General features: G+C 53.2%; 2 protein-coding genes across 2 annotated transcripts in view; one reads left to right on the forward strand and one right to left on the reverse strand.

The window, feature by feature from the left end:
• Positions 1-8,004: 8,004 nt before the first annotated feature.
• Positions 8,005-10,710, reverse strand: LOC137457950 (endothelial zinc finger protein induced by tumor necrosis factor alpha-like). Its single transcript, XM_068169700.1, has 3 exons — positions 10,697-10,710; positions 9,636-9,725; positions 8,005-8,490 (listed from the first exon to the last, which is right to left on the reverse strand). Exons 1-3 carry the CDS (start codon positions 10,708-10,710, stop codon positions 8,007-8,009), a joined length of 588 nt encoding a protein of 195 aa, XP_068025801.1. The 3' UTR covers positions 8,005-8,006.
• A 3,712-nt stretch (positions 10,711-14,422) lies between these two features.
• Positions 14,423-17,615, forward strand: part of LOC137457937 (zinc finger protein 252-like) — a gene marked incomplete at its 5' end in the record, with an annotated part of 104,501 nt that continues 101,308 nt past the window's right edge. Inside the window, one exon of the mRNA XM_068169688.1 lies at positions 14,423-14,822. Coding sequence (XP_068025789.1) covers positions 14,423-14,822 — 400 coding nt within the window. The remainder of the gene's footprint in view (positions 14,823-17,615) is intronic.

Consider the following 17,615-nt stretch of genomic DNA (forward strand, 5'->3'; position numbering starts at 1 on the left):
TTGTGCCCTTTGTGCTCAGTGCAGTAGCCAAAAGGCAAAGGCAGTCACAAGTCAATGGAGCACAACCAAAGCCATTTCTCAGCCCCTGATCCAGAGACTTAAGTTTTCTTTTGGAGGACACCTCCCTCCAGCTCTGTTGCTGGACTCATTTGTGCTGACTGAGCATGCAAGGAAGAGCAGAGACTCTGCCTGCTTCCTGCTGCTGAGTCAGTCCTGCTCTGCAGCAGGGGAGTGGTGGAGGCAGCAGCAAGGTCTGGTGTCCACTTTCAGAGGAAAGAGTCCCAAAGCAGAAAGGCTTCTCAGCATCTCCCAGTGCTAAGGAGAGAGGGTAGAAAAAGGCAGTTCCTGAATGTTTTAGGCTTTTGTACTCCAGCTGTCCACATCTCACCCCCAGAGTGGTCATGGCTGTCACAAGTTCTCACACACAGCATTTCTGCTGCCCTCAGGGGGAACAGAGAGAGCAGAGCCCTGCAAGACAAGCGGCTGCCTGTGGCTCAGAGCAGAGTGAGGGGAGCTGCTCTGGCCATGCTGCCACTTCCCCACTTCTCTGGGCTTGTGCCCTGCTGAGCTGGAGGAGATCACACTCCCATGTCCCCCTGAAAAGCCACCAGACCCTGCTGAGAGAAGACGAATTCCCCCACAGACCACTCAGTGTCTCAGCCTCTCTCAAGGTCTCAGCACCACACTTCCAGCCCAGCACACTCAGGGCTCATTGCAACACCCAATGGCATTTCCTCTCCTGTTGCAGCTCTGCCTCTGCTGGAGCTCTGGCTGCAGAGGAGGTGCTTCACACCTTGGAGCCCACGACCCTGAGGGCAGAGGCTTTTCTGGGGGGAAGAAGAGGCCAAGGTCTGTGCTCTGAGGAAGGGTCTGGCCTGGAGGGGATCAGATGGAGATGTCTGAATGCTCCCTCCCACAACATTGCTGGGTTCAGTTTCCTTCCCTGATCAGATCCCTGCTGCCTGGAGGTTCTCACCCTGGCAGGAGTGTGCTGGGTGATGGACTTGCCCTGGTCACAGAGCCCATCCCAGCCCCTGTGCACTCACCTGCAGAAACCTGCTTGTTTACAGGGCACTGGCTGGGAGCATCCTGATGAGTGCAGCCAGGGTGCTGCTGCTGTTGTCCACAGGCAGAGGCTGAGGGCTCTTTAAGAGGCTCCCAGCAGACCTCCTGACCACTCCAAGAAGCACTTCCCCACTTTCATGGACTTTTTCCAACTTGAATGGTCCTTTGTTACTTCTCTTTCTTTCCCCACTTTCCCTTGTCCTCAGAAAAGGAAACTGCAAACACAGACTCAGGAACTCTTCTCTCTTTAGAGCACACTCTACTTGGACCTTGTCCTTGAAACATCTCTTTGGAAGTTCCCTGGTGCTGAGCTGCAGCTGTGAGCAGCCCTGACCCACACAGCAGCCTCTCCAGAGCAGAAGGACCCTGCCCCACCCTGCCCTGCTCTGCACTGCCAGGAGTGGCTCCTGCCACACACAGCTTCTCCCCACAGCCAGCAACAGCTGTGGCTGTGCCAGATTTAGGAGATGCTGCCTGGAACTGCACCTGAACCGCCCTGCACCCACAGCCTCACCATGTCAGTGACTGCAGTGACTTCTCCTCCAGTGAGCTCTCAGCATCCTCCCAGTCCTGACCACCTTGAATCACTCTCTGCCATCTTCATCTCCCTGAGATCCTCTGGCAGTGTCCTCAGCCCTGCTGTGCTGTGCAGAGGAGATGCTCCTGGCCAGAGCTGTCTCTCTGCAGTGATGCCTGCTTCCCAGCAGCACCTTCCAGCCCAGGAGCCTGCCCTGGCTCAGCAGCTCAGGACCAGCCCAAGGCATTTAAAGGAGCCCTCTGCTGGCTTTGGTGCCAAGTCCATGAACCTCAGGGACTGAGAGGAAGCTGATGAAACCTCTCCACAAGTCAAAGTCAGATTCAAACTCTGAAGTTTCTTCTACTCTTAATGGGTCCCAGTGAAGCATACTTGGAAAGGGTCCCCAGGGTCTGGTTAGAGCAGAAGAAGACAGTGGATGCAAGGGAAGCATCACTGGAGGCACTGAAGCATCTCCAGGCTGTGGTGAGAGCAGAGAACTGAGGCAGTGTTAACAGGCCAGGACAAGCAGCTCAAGGTGGCTCTGCTGCTGAGGAAACCTGGAGGGGTTTCATTGATCCAAAGGGCCAAGCCCTGACCCCCAGCCCCTGGCAAGTCAGATCCTGTCCCTCACCTATGGCTCTGGGCTCTGCTGGGTGCAGTGGGGAGTGAGGATGAGCAGCAACCAGGGTAGGACCTTGTCAGGTTTTGCAGTGGTTTGCTTGCAAAGAGACAACTCCTGCTGAAAAAGGAATGAAATGCACCTTTAAAAATAATTTTTATCAGATGCTTTGTGCAATAAAAACCTCTCCAATCAGCTGCAGAAACCATGGCAATAATTAGAGGTTCAGCAGTATTTAATGAGCCCCATGGAGTATTTGGGGCTGATTACATCATCCTCAGGTACTGCCAGGAGACTCTGCCAAGGTACTGCCAAGAAGCCTCTCAAGAAGTCCAAGGCAGAAGAAAACTCCAAAGTACCTTGAAGCACTGATTGGCCTCACTGAGGCATTTTACTGACAAAGGCTACCCAGGGACTCGTTAGAGCAGCTTGTTAGAGGCCAGGATTGCAGGGAGACAAAGGCAAAGTACAGGGGAGGAAAAATTGCCTTTGTTCTAGGAAGCAGAAAGGCCAAGCCCTGACCTGTGCCCTTGGACTAGAAAAACCTCAAAGCCTCAAAGCAAAGTTTCTCCTCACAGGCCTTGGTGGCAGAGGCAACTGCCAGAGCCAAGGGGACAAAGGTCTTGGTCCTGTTGGGCCTCTCAGCCTTGCCAGAGCCCTTGGCCATCCTTACTGCAGCCTCTCCTACACTGTCCCATGCCTTCAACTCTTTCCTTCAATAGCTGGGATGAATGCACAAACAGATTTCAGAAGACAAATTAAGTCTACACAGCCTCTGAAGTGCAAACCCCTCCAAGAACAGCCCTAGCAGAGTGAACAGAAGATGAAGTTTCAGCAAGTGAGGCATATGTAAGATGCCATCTACCAGCACAGGGACAATAAACTACTGGCTAAAAACAGCAAATAGAATCACTAACAGTCTTAGAAATTGGTAGAAGTGTCACAGACTCACAGAAACATTCAGGTTGCAAAAGACTCTCAGGATCACCAAGTCCCATCCAGAACCCTACTCTGCAAGGGTCACTCATGAATCGAATCTCCAAGCACCACATCCAAACCACCTTTAAATACATCCAGGACTGGGGACTCCATCACCTCCCTGGGTAGCACATTCCATTCCCTGATCACTCTTTCAGTGACAAAAAATATTTCATACTGTCCACTCCAAGCCTCCCCTGTTGCAGCTTGAGGCTGTTCCCCCTTGTTCTACTGCTAATTACCTGTGAGAAGAGACCAACATCAGTGCCTCTCCACAATGTCCTTTCAGGCACCTGTAGAGAGCCACGAGGTCTTCCCTCAGCCTCCATCAGTCACTCTTCATCAGAATTTATTCTCCAGGCCGTTCCCCAGCTTCCCTGCCCTCCTCTGCACTGGCTCCAGCATCTCCACATCTCTCTTGGATTGAGGTGCCCAAAACTGGACACCACACTTGAGCTGTGGCCTCACCAGAGCGGAGTACCAAGGGACAATCAGAATACAGTAGATCACATTACTCCTGAGATTCCAGTCACAGCCTTAGACTACTACCCAGCAAGGATGTTTGAAACCAGGATGACACAGGGGTATCAGGCAATACCTTACATCCAATATATATCTGCACATTGGCCACAGCAACCCCATGCAGTGCTACAGGCTGGGGTCAGAGTGGCTGGAGAGCGGCCAGGCAGAGAGGGACCAGGGGGTACTCGGGTACTGCTTCTCAGTCTCTGAGGTTCATGAACTTGCCAACAAGGCCACCAGAGGGCTCCTTTAAATGCCTTGGGCTGGTCCTCTGTTGCTGAGCCAGGCCAGGCTCCTGGGCTGGAGGGAGCTGCTGGCAAGCAGGCAGCGCTGCAGGAGACAGCTCTGGCCAGGAGCAGCTCCTCTGCACAGCACAGCAGGACTGAGGACACTGCCAGAGGATCTCAGGGAGAGGAGGAAAGCAGAGAGAGCTCCAAGTCTGCCTGGACTGGGACGGTGGCTGAGAGGTCACTGGAGAAGAAGTCACTGCAGTCACTAACACAGTGAGGCAAAGCAGCCTTAGACTACTATCCAGCAAGGATGTTTTAAACCAGGATGACAGAGGGGTGTCAGGCAATGCCTAACAGCCAATATGTGACCGGTTTAGGCTACACAGATCGGTAGGTCAGTGAGAATGCAACTTTAAATTTTAGTTTTAGTTTAGTTTGAGTCTCAGTCTGCTTTTCTCAGTCAGTCTGTCTGTTTCAGTCACAGAATCACAGTATCAGCAAGGTTGGAAGAGACCTCAGAGATCATCAAGTCCAACCTATCACCCAAGACCTCATGACTAGACCATGGCACCGAGTGCCACATCCAATCCCCTCTTGAACACATCCAGGGATGCTGACTCCATCTGCCTGGACAACTGCTTCTCTCTCTGTGCTTGGCTGACCTTCAGCTAATGAGATATGAAACTAATTCTTTTGTTTTCTTCCCTTAGCATGGGCTGAACATGAGCCAGCAGTGTGCCCTGGTGGCCAAGAAGGCCAATGGCATCCTGGCCTGCATCAGGAACAGTGTGGCCAGCAGGAGCAGGGAGGTCATTCTGCCCCTGTACACTGTACTGGTTAGGCCACACCTTGAGTCCTGTGTCCAGTTCTGGGCCCTTCAGTTTAGGAAGGATGTTGACTTGCTGGAACATGTCCAGAGAAGAGCAACAAAGTTGGTGAGGGGTTTGGAGCACAGCCCTATGAGAAGACTGAGGGAGCTGGGGTTGCTTAGCCTGGAGAAGAGGAGACTCAGGGGTGATCTTATTGCTGTCTACAACTACCTTAAGGCAGGTTGTAGACAGGCAGAGGTTGGTCTCTTCTCCCAGGCAGCCAGCACCAGAACAAGAGGACACAGTCTTAGGCTGCACCAGGGGAGGTTTAGGCTGGAGGTTAGGAGGAAGTTCTACACAGAGAGAGTGATTGCCCATTGGAATGGGCTGCCCGAGGAGGTGGTGGAGTCACCATCATTGGAGGTGTTCAGGAGGCGACTTGACAGGGTGCTTGGTTGCATGGTTTAGTTTGTTAGGTGGCGTTGGATGATAGGTTGGACGCGATGATCTTGAAGGTCTCTTCCAACCTGGTCTATTCTAGTCTAGTCTATTCTATTCTATCAGATGTACCTCGCCTTATCTTAGACATATAGCACATCTATAATCTCCAATATAATTAACTACTCGTTATCAGGTGTACCTCGCCTTGCCTTAGACGTATAGCACATCCATAACGTCTGGCGAATCAGGGAACGTCACCGGCATAAAGGCAGACAGATTAATCTCACAGAGACTAATCCAATAGCCACCATTAGTGGCACTGACAAACAGGAGCATCTCCACAGTCCTTAAAAGCAAAATGTCTTCTTGGTGGTGCAAGTGAGAGTCATAATGAATAGTTGGTCAAGGCAAACGTTCGGGGTCACCATTTGTAATAGTTTAGATGTTTTAATTACCTCGAGCAATGTTTCCAGGACAGGATGTAAGCAGGCAAAGACATTTATTACGTTGCACAGCAAGGTTCTCTGGTCTATCAGCAGGCACAGGTGTCACATCTCAATTGGTCATTCTCTACTGGCATGCCTGTCATTAAGGTGTTGTGGTGGTTTGAGCCTTAACTGGGGCTTAAAAGCTCAGATGGGGGCAAGGCTGAGAATCCCCTTCCCCAACAGAGAGAGCAAATCCACCAAGAAATAATTTGGGTTCAGCTTGGAAGTAAAGAGGCAAAGGATTTTTCTTTAAACAGTATATATATATATATATTTATGTAACAATGGCAGGCAGGGTTCAGAAGGGTAAGGAACAAGGATGGATGGGAGAAGGAGAGGAAAAGGAAAAACAATTATGAGATACAGAACCAGTCCTTTGCAGAGTGTGGAAGCAGCAGGAAAGAGAGCAATGCCTGCAATTCTCCTCCATCTTATACCCCTGCTGGACAAGGAGGGGGAAGTGGAACAGACCAAGTCAGTTTCCCAGGGGAGGAAACACACCCCCCCAGGGAGGGCAAAAAAACTCTCAGGAGCCCTCCTCCCCTCTTTTTTTCCAGGATGGGCATAGCCCACCACAGGCTGACAATAGGTCAAAACAACAAAACAATGTTTTAACACATCCCACCAAATGCTGCCCAGCTTCTCTCAGAGTCAAAGACAAAACACAGCTCTCTCTAATTTGAGCAAAGGCAAATCTTCCCTATAGTCTTCTCAAGCTATCTGAAAACATCCCTCTTCCCACAACCAACCCTTTTTCCCCCTGCACTTCTTTTTTCTTGGGCACCAACACATTTTTTCTGTGATTTTTTTCTCTCAGGCATCAACCATTTTTTTTCCCTGCAAGTCTTTTTCCTCAGGCACCAACCCTTTTATTCTCTGCTCTTGTTTTCTTTCAGCACCAACACATTTTTCTGTGTACTTCTTTTTTCTTGAGCACCAGCCATTTTTCCCTCTGCTCTTCTTTTCTCTCGAGCACCAACCCTTTTATTCTCTGTGCTCCCTTTTTCTCGTTCACCAACCCTTTTATTCCCTGTGCTTCTGTTCTCTTGGGCACCAACTCTGTTTTCCTCTGTGCTTCTTTTTTCTCACACACCAAACATTTTTTCCTCTACTATTTTTTTTTTCCTCAGGCAGCAACCCTTTTTTCTCTGTGCCTCCTTTTTCTCTGACACCAACCTCTTTATTCCCTGCACTTCTTGTTTCTCAGGCACCCATTGTTTTTATTCTTTCTGTTTCTTTTTGCTCAGCCACCAACCCTTTTTCCCTCTGCACTTCTTTTTTTCTGGAAGGTGTCCAGAGAAGGGCAACAAAGCTGGGGAGGGGTTTGGAGTACAAGCCCTATGAGGAGAAGCTGAGGGAAACTAAGGTTGCTTAGCCTGGAGAAGAGGAGGCTTCCTGTTCTGGTTGCTGCTGTTGGGTTCTGGCTCTCAGGTGCTGGCTCTTTGCTGAGGGGGAGGGCTGCAGGGGTTGAACTCCTGACTGCTGCTGCTGACTGCTGTGCTTCTTTCTGCAAACAGCCTCAGGTCAGTGTGCATTATGGGATCTCCTTTGGATTCAACTCTTTTGATTTTATCTCAAGTCCTTATCTCAACCCAGAGAGTTTTTTGGTTCCTCTGTGTTTTACTTTTCTCTCACTTCTGTTTTGGGGTGGAACAGGCAGCTTAACCTCTTCTCAGCTCTTCCTCCTGTTCCAGCCCAAGCGGAAAGCCAACAGAAGCTTTCTGAGTTCTTCCAAAGATCTCCATCAGCTTCCCCCTACACCCTCCAAAGATGCCAAAAGTCAGTCCTAGGACCATCCAAATCCCAAACACCTAAGATCACCTGAAAGCCCCTGAAGAATGCCTCTGAGATGACCCTCAAGACTCTTCTGAGAACCTCATTTTCCCCTCCCTGAACTGGGCACACAGCTCCACCCCATCCCTTGGGAGCAAATGCCCCCAAAATTTGGGCATTGAGGCAGGAATGTCAGAAATAAAAGCAAACAGACAGGATTTGGGTAACTTTTGGGTTTTATTGACATGATTGGTGAATGTACAGAGAGGTTCTTACCCCAGGGAGACACAAAGCATTGGGGAAGAACCAGACAGACCCTGGCAAAGCCCTGCCCAGCTCCACTGGGAGCTCCAGCTGTGCCGACTCAGCACTGTAATTGTTCTCATTAGCAATAATTGGTGTTCAGAAGGGCAGGAGGTGTTTGTTGCTGCTGGTGTCCCCAGTCCCTGAGAAGGGCAAAGGAAAAAGGGATGATTGTGGTTCTGGAAAGGCCCTCTCAGAGGGGTCACGATTACCCAAGAGATTCTAGGCGGATTTATGCCTCCCCTCTAGTGCAGGCTGCTCTCAGTTGTGGGTGCAGCGGTGATTGCTGAGGGATCGCTTCTTGGTGAAGCTCCTACCGCAATCAGCACAAGTGAATGGCTTCTCACCGGTGTGGGTGCGGCGGTGGCAAATGAGAAATTGGCTCCGGCTAAAGCGTCTGCCACAGTCAGCACAAATGAAAGGTTTCTCACCGGTGTGGGTGCGGTGGTGCTGAGTGAGCGTGCTCCTGCGTCTGAAGGCCTTGCCGCACTCATCACAGCTGAAAGACTTCTCGCCAGTGTGCACACGACGGTGATGTGTGAGGTTTCCCTTCCGGCTGAAGCTCTTGCCGCAGTCGGCACAGCTATACGGCCTCTCACCGCTGTGGATGAGTTGATGCTGGATGAAATCCGTGCTCGTGGTGAAGCTCTTGCCGCACTCAGCACAGGGGAACAGATGCTCTCCAGTGTGGATGCGGCGATGGATGGTGAGCCTGGAGCGACGTTTGAATTTCTTGCCACAGTCCCTGCAGATGAAGGCCTTCTCAGTGCTGTGCACATAGTAGTGCTGGGTGAGAGATGACCTGTGAGTGAAGGTCTTGCCACACTCAGCACAGCTGTATGGCCTCTCACCGGTGTGGGTGCAGCAATGCTGGAGATGCTGAGAGCTCTTGCTGAACCTCTTGCCACAGTCACCACAGACGAAGGGCCGGGGGCCAGGGTCAGGGCAGTGGTGCTTCACCTGCTCTGAGCCAGGTGGGAAGTTCTGCCCACACTCAGGGCACTGATTCAGCTGCTTGGGTGGCACAGAGGGACCTGCTCTGGCTTCATCCTCCTCTGCAAATTCCTTTTCCTCCTCTTCCTCATCACCTTCATCCTCATGGCTATCCTCTTCTCCATACTCATCATCATCATAGTCATCATTCTGCTCAGTATCACCATCCTCCATCTTGTCCTCTACCTTCTCATCCTCCTCTACCTTGGGAATGCAAATGTGCTTCTCCAACTTGATCTCTGGGTGCTGCTTCTCCTCCCAGCTTTTCTCTGGGTCCTTCTGTGAGGCCATACTGCGGGAGGGAGGGGTCACAGCTGTGCAATAGGGAAGATGGGTGCACCTGAGCCCAGGACCTCAAACCCTCAGATCCTGCCTGGGTCATGACACTCCCTGACTCCCAACTCCCAGCTGGAGAAGAGAATGCAGAGGGGACCTCAAACCTTCAGTTTCTGCCACAGTGTGGGCACAGACCTCCGATACCTGTGCTGAGACCCCAGGTTCCTATGATCAGTGCCCTGAGGTACCCTGGGGCTTACAAGTGGTCTTGTCCCACTCTCCTCGAGCCTGGTGGCATTGGCAGGGTGGTTCCCGGCCCAGGCCCTGTCCTTTGATCTCCCCTGGCTCAGACAATGGAGGCAGCAGCACTGAACAAGGAAGACCAAACCACCATCAATCTCCCACCACCCTCCAAATCCCAATCCCAAACACCACCTCCTGACACACAACTAACCCCACAAGCCTAGGGAGTTTCCAAACTCCAATGCCTGATGTGCCTCAGAGCCCCTGGAGGGGTGAAATGAGGTGGGTAGGAGGAGATGGAGGAGTATGGGAGTTACCCTGGGAATCTGGGATGCTGGGGGCTGGGGTCCTGCTGTTGCCCCATTCTGGATTTTTTACCTGCTGGCCTGCTCCAAGGGGCAGATCTGCAAACTCTGCTTGTCCACAGCACACAGGGGCAGGGATGATGGAGAGAGAGGGATACAACTCCTGCCACAAAGAAACAAAGGGCTCAGAGGAGAGCACTGACCTGCAAGGGATGGCTCAGCACTGCCCAGGACCAGGCAGCACAGCTCAGCCTTGCTGGGGGCAGCTCCCAAGCCCAGCAGCACAGCCACAGCACACAGCCAGGGCTGATCAAGATGGGAGGCCTCAACAAGTGCACACTCAGCTCCTTGCCCAGCACACAGCCCCCAGCACACAGCTGCAGGCCAGCACCACAACACAGCTGCCTCCACACAGCCTCTCCCAGGCCTTCCCTAAAGCTTCCTCCCACTGCCTGCCCAGGCCTCTGCTGCCTGCAGCTGCATTTGACAGCACATCTTGCTCTGGCCACAGATCTCCTCCCTAGCCCTAGCCCTATCACACTCACTCTGTGCTCACCTTTGCCCTGAACACACCTCTCTGCTGCTTACTCCCCAAGAGAAGACCACAGCATCCCTCAGGACACACACAAAGGGAGCTTCATGCTTTCTGGAGGTGCATCAAAGGGGGAAGGGACTTGCTCAGCTTCTTGCTAAACCTCTTCAGCCCTCATTGAGATGCTGGAGGAGTCTCTGGCTCCTGCCCAAACCTCACACCTCCAGCACCCTTCACACACCTGCAGCCCAAAGGGACTCACTGGAAAGGGTTTGGCTTCCTTCTCTCCCTGACCATTTCTCTCAGCTTGCTCTTTGCAGTTCCCTGGAGCTGCCACTCCACATCCCCAAGAGAAAATGAGGTTGGATGGGAGGGCACAGTGCCCATGGGCTGTTGTTCATCTCCCAGCTGACACAGGCAGAGCTGCGGCACAATTCACTCCTTTCACCTCCTAAAATGCTGCCAGATTCTGCCATTCCCTGCACACACATTTGCCACCTGGGCCCTGCATCCTCTCCCCTTTTTGGGGGGACAAGGCCTAATTCCTGCCTGACCATCCCCAGGCCTTTCCCTCATTCCCAGCTCATCCATGTCCCTACTACCTTGGCTGTCCCATGGCCCTGTGTCCCCCACCTCCACTGCCACTGCAGCTGGAAGGGTGGAGTGGAAAATGCTGTGGCTGAGGAAGCATCTAAGGAACTGGGCTGAAAGCAGCAGCACAAGAATGGAAGGGGCCTGAGACTAAAGGCTGGGATCAGCTGGAGGGCTGAAAGAACAGCACCAAGCCAAGGGGGGCTTACAGATGAGGGCTGGGGAGGGACCCTGCAGACACCTCAGGCAGGATGTGAGGAGAGGAAGGGGGACAGAGAGGAAGTGAGACCTCAGGTGACTCCTGCCATGGGGGATGGCAGGCCTGTGTGGGCAGGAGCCCTGAGTGCCTGCTTGGGCTGTGCTGGATGTCAGGAGGGGACAGGGGACTGTCCTGAGCCAGGCAGGATTTGGGACTTTGAGCTTCTGGGGTCAGCTGCTGCCAGCACCATTGGAGGTAGGAGCCAGGCAGAGCCTCACAGCTGCTGAACTAAGCCCTCCCACCCCCTGCAGCCTTCACCCTCCATCTCTCCATCCATTGCTCCAGCTCCACTCACTTGCTGCCCTCTCAGAGTCCCCAGGGTCCTACAACATCACCAGGGCTGATCTACACAGCCATCAGGGCCCAACAGAAGCCCCTGGATGAGAGCATGGAAGAGAATCCCTGTGGTGGGTGGAAGGCACTCGGATGTCTTACACCAGAGAGTAGAGACCTTCAGAAGGGACAGCAGAGTCCAGAGGGACACCACAAAGTGTCATCTAGCTTAGTTCATTCCCACAAGGCCTGCACTCACTCTCTATAAAGGAACAGCACAGGATCTCCAACCTCCTTTGCCCTTCCTCTCTGCTCCCAGCAACATCTTCTGGGATCTCTCTCTGCAGAGGAGCTTTGAGGCCTTGGCAATGCTGCCAACTGCGGCCTGCAGCAGCCTGGCTCACCTGGGAGCTGCCTACCAGAATCTGTAACTGCAGCTCTTGGGTATGGGGGGAGGAGGGGCAGAGAGGCATGCGGGAGGGGGAAGGAATTTGGGGCCTGGGGTTCTGGCCTGCTTTGGTGGAGCTCTGGAGGAAGCTTTGGCCTAGGGAGGTTACTTGGCTCCCGTGGCCCAGGCGCACTATGGATTGTTGTGGATTGGATGCTTTGCACTGTAGGATGCAGCTCTGAACAGCACAGCCATGGAAACTGCCCAATTCTATCCAACCCTCTGGCCACAGCTTGGCATCAACTCCTTTCACAAGGCTCAAAGAGAGCTTCTCTGCCTCCTGAAACCTAAGGCAATACCCAGCAGAACAAGTTGGAGGAGCACAAGGGGACAAGCTGCAGAGGGGGCCCAGGGCAACCTCCTGAGCTTCAACAAGAGCAAGGGCAGGGTCCTGCCCCTGGCCTGGCACAATCCTCACAATCAGGACAGGCTGGGGGAGGAGGGGATAGGAAGCAGCCCTGCAGAAAAGGACTGGGGGGGCTGCTGGACAAGAGGCTGGACAGGAACAGACAGGGGGAGCCTGCAGCCCACAAGGCCAAGGGCAGCCTGGGCTGCACCAAAAGCAGCATGGCCAGAGATGGACAGAGGCCATCCTGGCACTTTGCTCTGCTCTGCTGAGACTTCACCTGCAGCACTGCAGCCAGCTCTGGAGCCCTCAACACAGGAAGGACAGGGACCTGATGGAGAGGGCCCAGAGGAGGGACACAAAAATGATCAGGGGCTTGGAGCAGCTCTGCTACCAGGACAGGCTGAGGGAGCTGGGGGTGATCAACCTGGAGAGGAGAAGAGAAGACTCTGGGGAGACCTAAGAGTGACCTTCTGGTACCTGAAGGGGACTACAAGAAGGCTGCAGAGGGACTCTTTGCAAAGCCTGCAGGGACAGCACCAGAGGCAATGGCTTCAAACTAGAGCAGAGCAGATTGAGATTGGAGGTGAGGAACAAGTTCTGCACCAGGAGGCTGCTGGAACACTGCAACAGGTTGCCCAGGGAGGGGCTTGAGGGCCCAGCCCTGGAGAGGTTCAAGGTCAGGCTGGACAGGGCTCTGGGCAACCTGAGCTAGTGCAGGATGTCCCTGCTGACTGCAGAGGGGCTTCGACTGCAGCACCTTTGCAGCTCCCTCCCAACCCAAACCACTCCAGGATTCTAGGAGTCTAAGGGCAGTCTCCAGGAGAGGAGGAAAAAGATGAGGCAGAGGAGGACAAGGAAGAGGACAAGGAGGAGAAGAACCAAAATCCCTTCCAAGCTCCTCCAAACCTCTGCCAAATTCCTGGAAAGCTCTTCCAGCTCTGCAGAGTTCATTCTCAAGAGAGCTGAGGGAGTTGCTAGGCTCAGGGATGTCTTGCACACTCTGCACAAATGCTCCAGAAGCTTTCCAAGTGCCCTCAAAACCAGCAGCACAGCTCTGCTGCCACACAATGCCAGGCTGCAGGGGACCCCAAGGCTCAGCTGCTCCAACCTTGCCAGCTGACACTGGACTGGAAAGGAGCTGGCCCAGCCCCCTGCCAAGCTGAGCCTTCCAACTCTGCCCTGCAGGGCAATCCACCACTGCCCTGGGGAGATGATTCCAATGGCTGACTGGCAGGGAAAAGCTTTTGCCTCTGCAGGGCACTGTGCCACTTCAGCTCAACTCTTGCAGCAGCTCTTTGAGATCTGCCTTTGGAGCATCACAAACACTGAAGCACTGCAGTGCAAAGCAGCTCAGCTTCAACTTCCAACTGGCTAAACTCTCACATTTTAAATTCAAGACAGGGGCCAAGCTCACACCCAGCTGAGTAGCTCACACCCAGCTCCTATGCTCAGAACATCTTCCCAAGCTCAGAACCACATCCTAATCTCAGAGCCAGCCCCCAAGCTCAGGCTGAGATCAACAGTGCAGAACCAGATCCCAAGCTCAGATGCAGCCCCCAGGCTCAGAACAACATTGCAAGGTTTCATAGTTTCATAGTTTCATTCAGGGTTGGAAGGGACCACGAGAATCATCTAGTTCCAACCCCCCTGCCATGGGCAGGGACACCCCACACTAGATCAGGCTGGACAGAGCCTCATCCAGCCTGCTCTTAAACACCCCCAGGGACGGGGCCTCGACCACCTCCCTGGACAACGCATTCCAGGGTTTCACCACTCTCATGGTGAAGAACCTCCTCCTCACATCTAGCCTGAATCTCCCCACCTCCAGCTTCATTCCATTCCCCCTAGTCCTATCACTACCTGAGATCCTGAGAAGTCCTTCCCCAGCCTTCCTGTAGGCCCCTTTCAGATACTGGAAGGCGACAATTAGGTCACCTTGGAGCCTTCTCTTCTGCAGACTGAACAGCCCCAACTCCTTCAGTCTGTCCTCATAGGAGAGGTGCTCCAGCCCTCTGATCATCCTTGTGGCCCTTCTCTGGACACGTTCCAGCACCTCCACATCCCTCTTGTAATAAGGGCTCCAGAACTGGACACAGTACTCCAGGTGGGGTCTCACCAGGGCTGAGTAGAGGGGGAGGATCACCTCCCTCGACCTGCTAGCCACACTTCTCCTGATGCAGCCCAGGATCTGATTGGCTTTGCGGGCTGCAAGTGCACACTGAGAGCTCATGTTGAGCTTTTTGTCCACTAGCACCCCCAAGTCTCTCTCTTCAGGGCTACTTTCCAGCCAGTCACTGCCCCGCCTGTATTTGTGCCTGGGATTGCCTCGACCCAGATGCAGGACCCTGTTCCCCTGTGCTGAGTGCGGCAAGAACTTCACCACGAGTACTGCATTAATACAGCACTGACTCATCCATAATGGTGAGAAACCTTACAGCTGTACCGACTGCGGCAAGAGCTTCACCCAGAGGGGACACCTCACAGAGCACCGGCGTGTGCACGCCGGCGAAAAGTCTTTCAGCTGTGCTGAGTGCGGCCAGGCATTCCGACATTGGGGCACTCTCATTCAGCACCACCGCACCCACACTGGAGAGAAGCCGTTCATCTGTGCTGACTGTGGCAAGAGCTTCAGCCAGAGGGGCACGCTCATTGTTCACCGCCGCACCCACACTGGTGAGAAGCCCTACACCTGTGCAGATTGTGGCAAGAGCTTCCGCCACCAGGGCACGCTCGTTGGTCACCGCTGCACCCATATTGGTGAGAAGCCGTTCACCTGTGGTCACTGTAGGAAGAGCTTCAGCAAGAGGAGCTCTCTCATTTGCCACTGCCGCACCGACACCTGTGAGAAACCTTTCAGTTGTGCGGAGTGAGGTATGAGCTTCACCCAGAAGGGGTACCTCAACAAGCACCGCTGCACCCACAACTGAGAGCAGCCTGCACTGGAGGGGAGGCATAAATCCACCTAGAATCTGTTGGGTAATCGTGACCCCTCTGAGAGGGCCTTTCCAGCACCAAAATCATCCCTTTTTCCTTTGCAATTCTCAGGGACTGGGGATACCAGCAGCAACCAACACCTTCTGCCCTTCTGAACACCAATTATTGCTAATGAGAACAGTTACAGTCCTGAGTCAGCACAGCTGGAGCTCCCAGTGGAGATGGGCAGGGCTTTGCCACGGTCTGTCTGGTTCTTCTCTTATGCTTTGTGTCTCCCTGGGGTAAGAAATCCTCTGTCCGTTGACCAATTGTCTCAATAAAACCCAAAAGTTACCCAAATCCTGTCTGTTTGCTTGTATTTCAGATATCCCTGCCACAATGCCTGAATTTTGGGGGCATTTGCTCCCAAGGGATGGGGTGGAGCTGTGTGCCCAGTTCAGGGAGGGGAAAATGAGGTTCTCAGAGGAGTCTTGAGGAGCATCTCAGAGGCATTCTGCAGGGGCTTTCAGGTGATCTTAGGTGTTTGGCATTTGGATGGTCCTAGGACTGACTCTTGGGATCTTCGGAGGGTGTAGGGGGAAGCTGATGGAGATCTTTGGAAGAACTCAGAAAGCTTCTGTTAGCTTTCCACTCTGGGGCTGGAACAGGTTGAAGAGCTGAGAAGAGGTTAAGCTGCCTGTTCCCCCCCAAAACAGAAGTGAGGGAAAAATAACAGACACAGGAACCAAAAAACCCTCAGGGTTGGGATAAGGACTTGAGATAAGACCAAAAGAGTTGAATCCAAAGGACATCCCATAATGCACACTGACCTGAGGCTGTTTGCAGAAAGAAGCACAGCAGTAAGCAGCAGCAGCCAGGAGTTAAATCCCTTCAGCCCTCCCCCTCAGCAAAGAGCCAGCATTTGAGAGCCAGAACCCAACAGCAGCAAACAGAACAGGAAGCCTCTCATGTTGCCATCTGAACTTCAAGCCCTGTAGTACTTTGCTCCAGCCAGCACTGTCCCTGTGAAGGTGGCATGAGGCAGGATGGAGTAATGGCAGCAAACTTTCAGCTTAACCTTTGATATTCCCAAGCCCTCATTCTGTGCCACCTGCACCATGCCCAGCAGCAATCAGCAGCACACCTCAGGCACTGTCCATTCTCACTCCACAGGAGGTTGCTTTGCAGTACCCAGAGGGCCACCTCTGGGACAATCGAGTCCAGTGACTCCTTCCATGCCTCCAAGTGAAAGCAAACTGTGGCTTGCATCCCAGTACTCAGCTTCCAACACATCCAGGTGTGGGGATCCTCCTGTCGCACCAGAAACACAGATGGGTTCCACCCCTTGTGGTTTGATGGTGTCAGAGCACTCTGGGCACCTGTATCTACTAAAGCTTTGTCCTCTCATGGGTTCAGCTTGCCAGACCATTGGTTCTGTGTGGTCCAACAAACCAATTTGTCTCTCCCTTCCATCTGGTTGCAGGCAGAGCCCCTCTAATTCTGCCTTGGGTCCCTTGTATCTTGTGAAGATGCTTTGGGAGTCCCTTCAGGAGGACCAGAAGCAGTTTCAGCTTCCCTGCTCTTCTTAGGTCATTTCCCACTGGAAACTGAGGCAGTATCTCTGCGGGGACAATTCCCCTGTAAGTCACAGACTCCTGCAGCCAGGACTGGATTGGGTTTTCCCTTCCACTTCCTCATGTCCTCCCCATGGTCACACAAGTAAAGCAGAGGGTGTGCTGTGCTGTGTGCCTCCCAGATTCTCTCCCTTGGACAGGGGAGCAGCTGCTCCTCATAGCTGAAACACAGGACTGTACAGGTGGGGAATAAAAGCTTCTACTGGAGCTGATGGAACTCCTGGGACAGTTCCTTCACAGCTGAAACACAGCCCTGGACAGAGGAGCAGAGATTTCCTTTGCCTTGCTGGGGCCTGCTGCTTGTTTCATCCACTGTTTGTCCTTGGTCATCTTCCATAGCCAGAGATAAGAACCAAGCCAGCAGCCCAGGCTCCTTCTCTTGTTTCCTTGGGGACCCTGATCCCTCCTGGTCCTTTGCAGGATCAGCTGCTTTCCTTGTAGGCTTCTTTCTCCCTACAGGAGTGTTGTAGATGTGCCCTGGGGAATGAGCAGCAAGGATATCAATGAATAGATGCATTGGTAGTCTATTGATATACAAACTATGCAGCAGGGGATTTAGTTTCTATTCACAGGCAGCAGTATTGGGTTGGTGGAACCACCTCTGCAGAACGTTTGTGCCTGGGCACTTCAGAGGAACCAAATGAGTTCTAGAATTTAGAGTTGAAACTGATTGGAAAAGCAGTGGGGGAGGGGTTGGTCGGTGACCGGCAAACCCTCAACCCAGGACAGTTTCAGCACTACCTGAACCCAAATTCTATAAAGCAAAGGTTTGGCTTCCTCACGAGCTGAGAACCTCATGAAATCTTTCCTTGGTGATGTGTTTAGAGTCCTGAGAGCGCGGCACGGCTGTGCCCTCATGAGGAACTAGAGAACGGCGCCGACCGCGTGGCTGTGCCGCGGGGTTGCTGCTTCTCCCAGAGCACAAAGGTCCTGGAGCCTCCCAGGGGAAGCTTCAGAGGCTTTTGCCGCTGGCTCCACGAAGCGCAGCACCTGGCAAAGGTTCCCCGCTCTGGGGACTGTAGCGCTTCAGGACCGGTGGTGCACAGGGGCTGCC

Source organism: Melanerpes formicivorus, unplaced genomic scaffold (assembly GCF_026170545.1).
Source record: "Melanerpes formicivorus ecotype bairdi unplaced genomic scaffold, bMelFor1.0.p_v2 SCAF_212, whole genome shotgun sequence".
NCBI classification, from domain to species: Eukaryota; Metazoa; Chordata; class Aves; order Piciformes; family Picidae; genus Melanerpes; species Melanerpes formicivorus.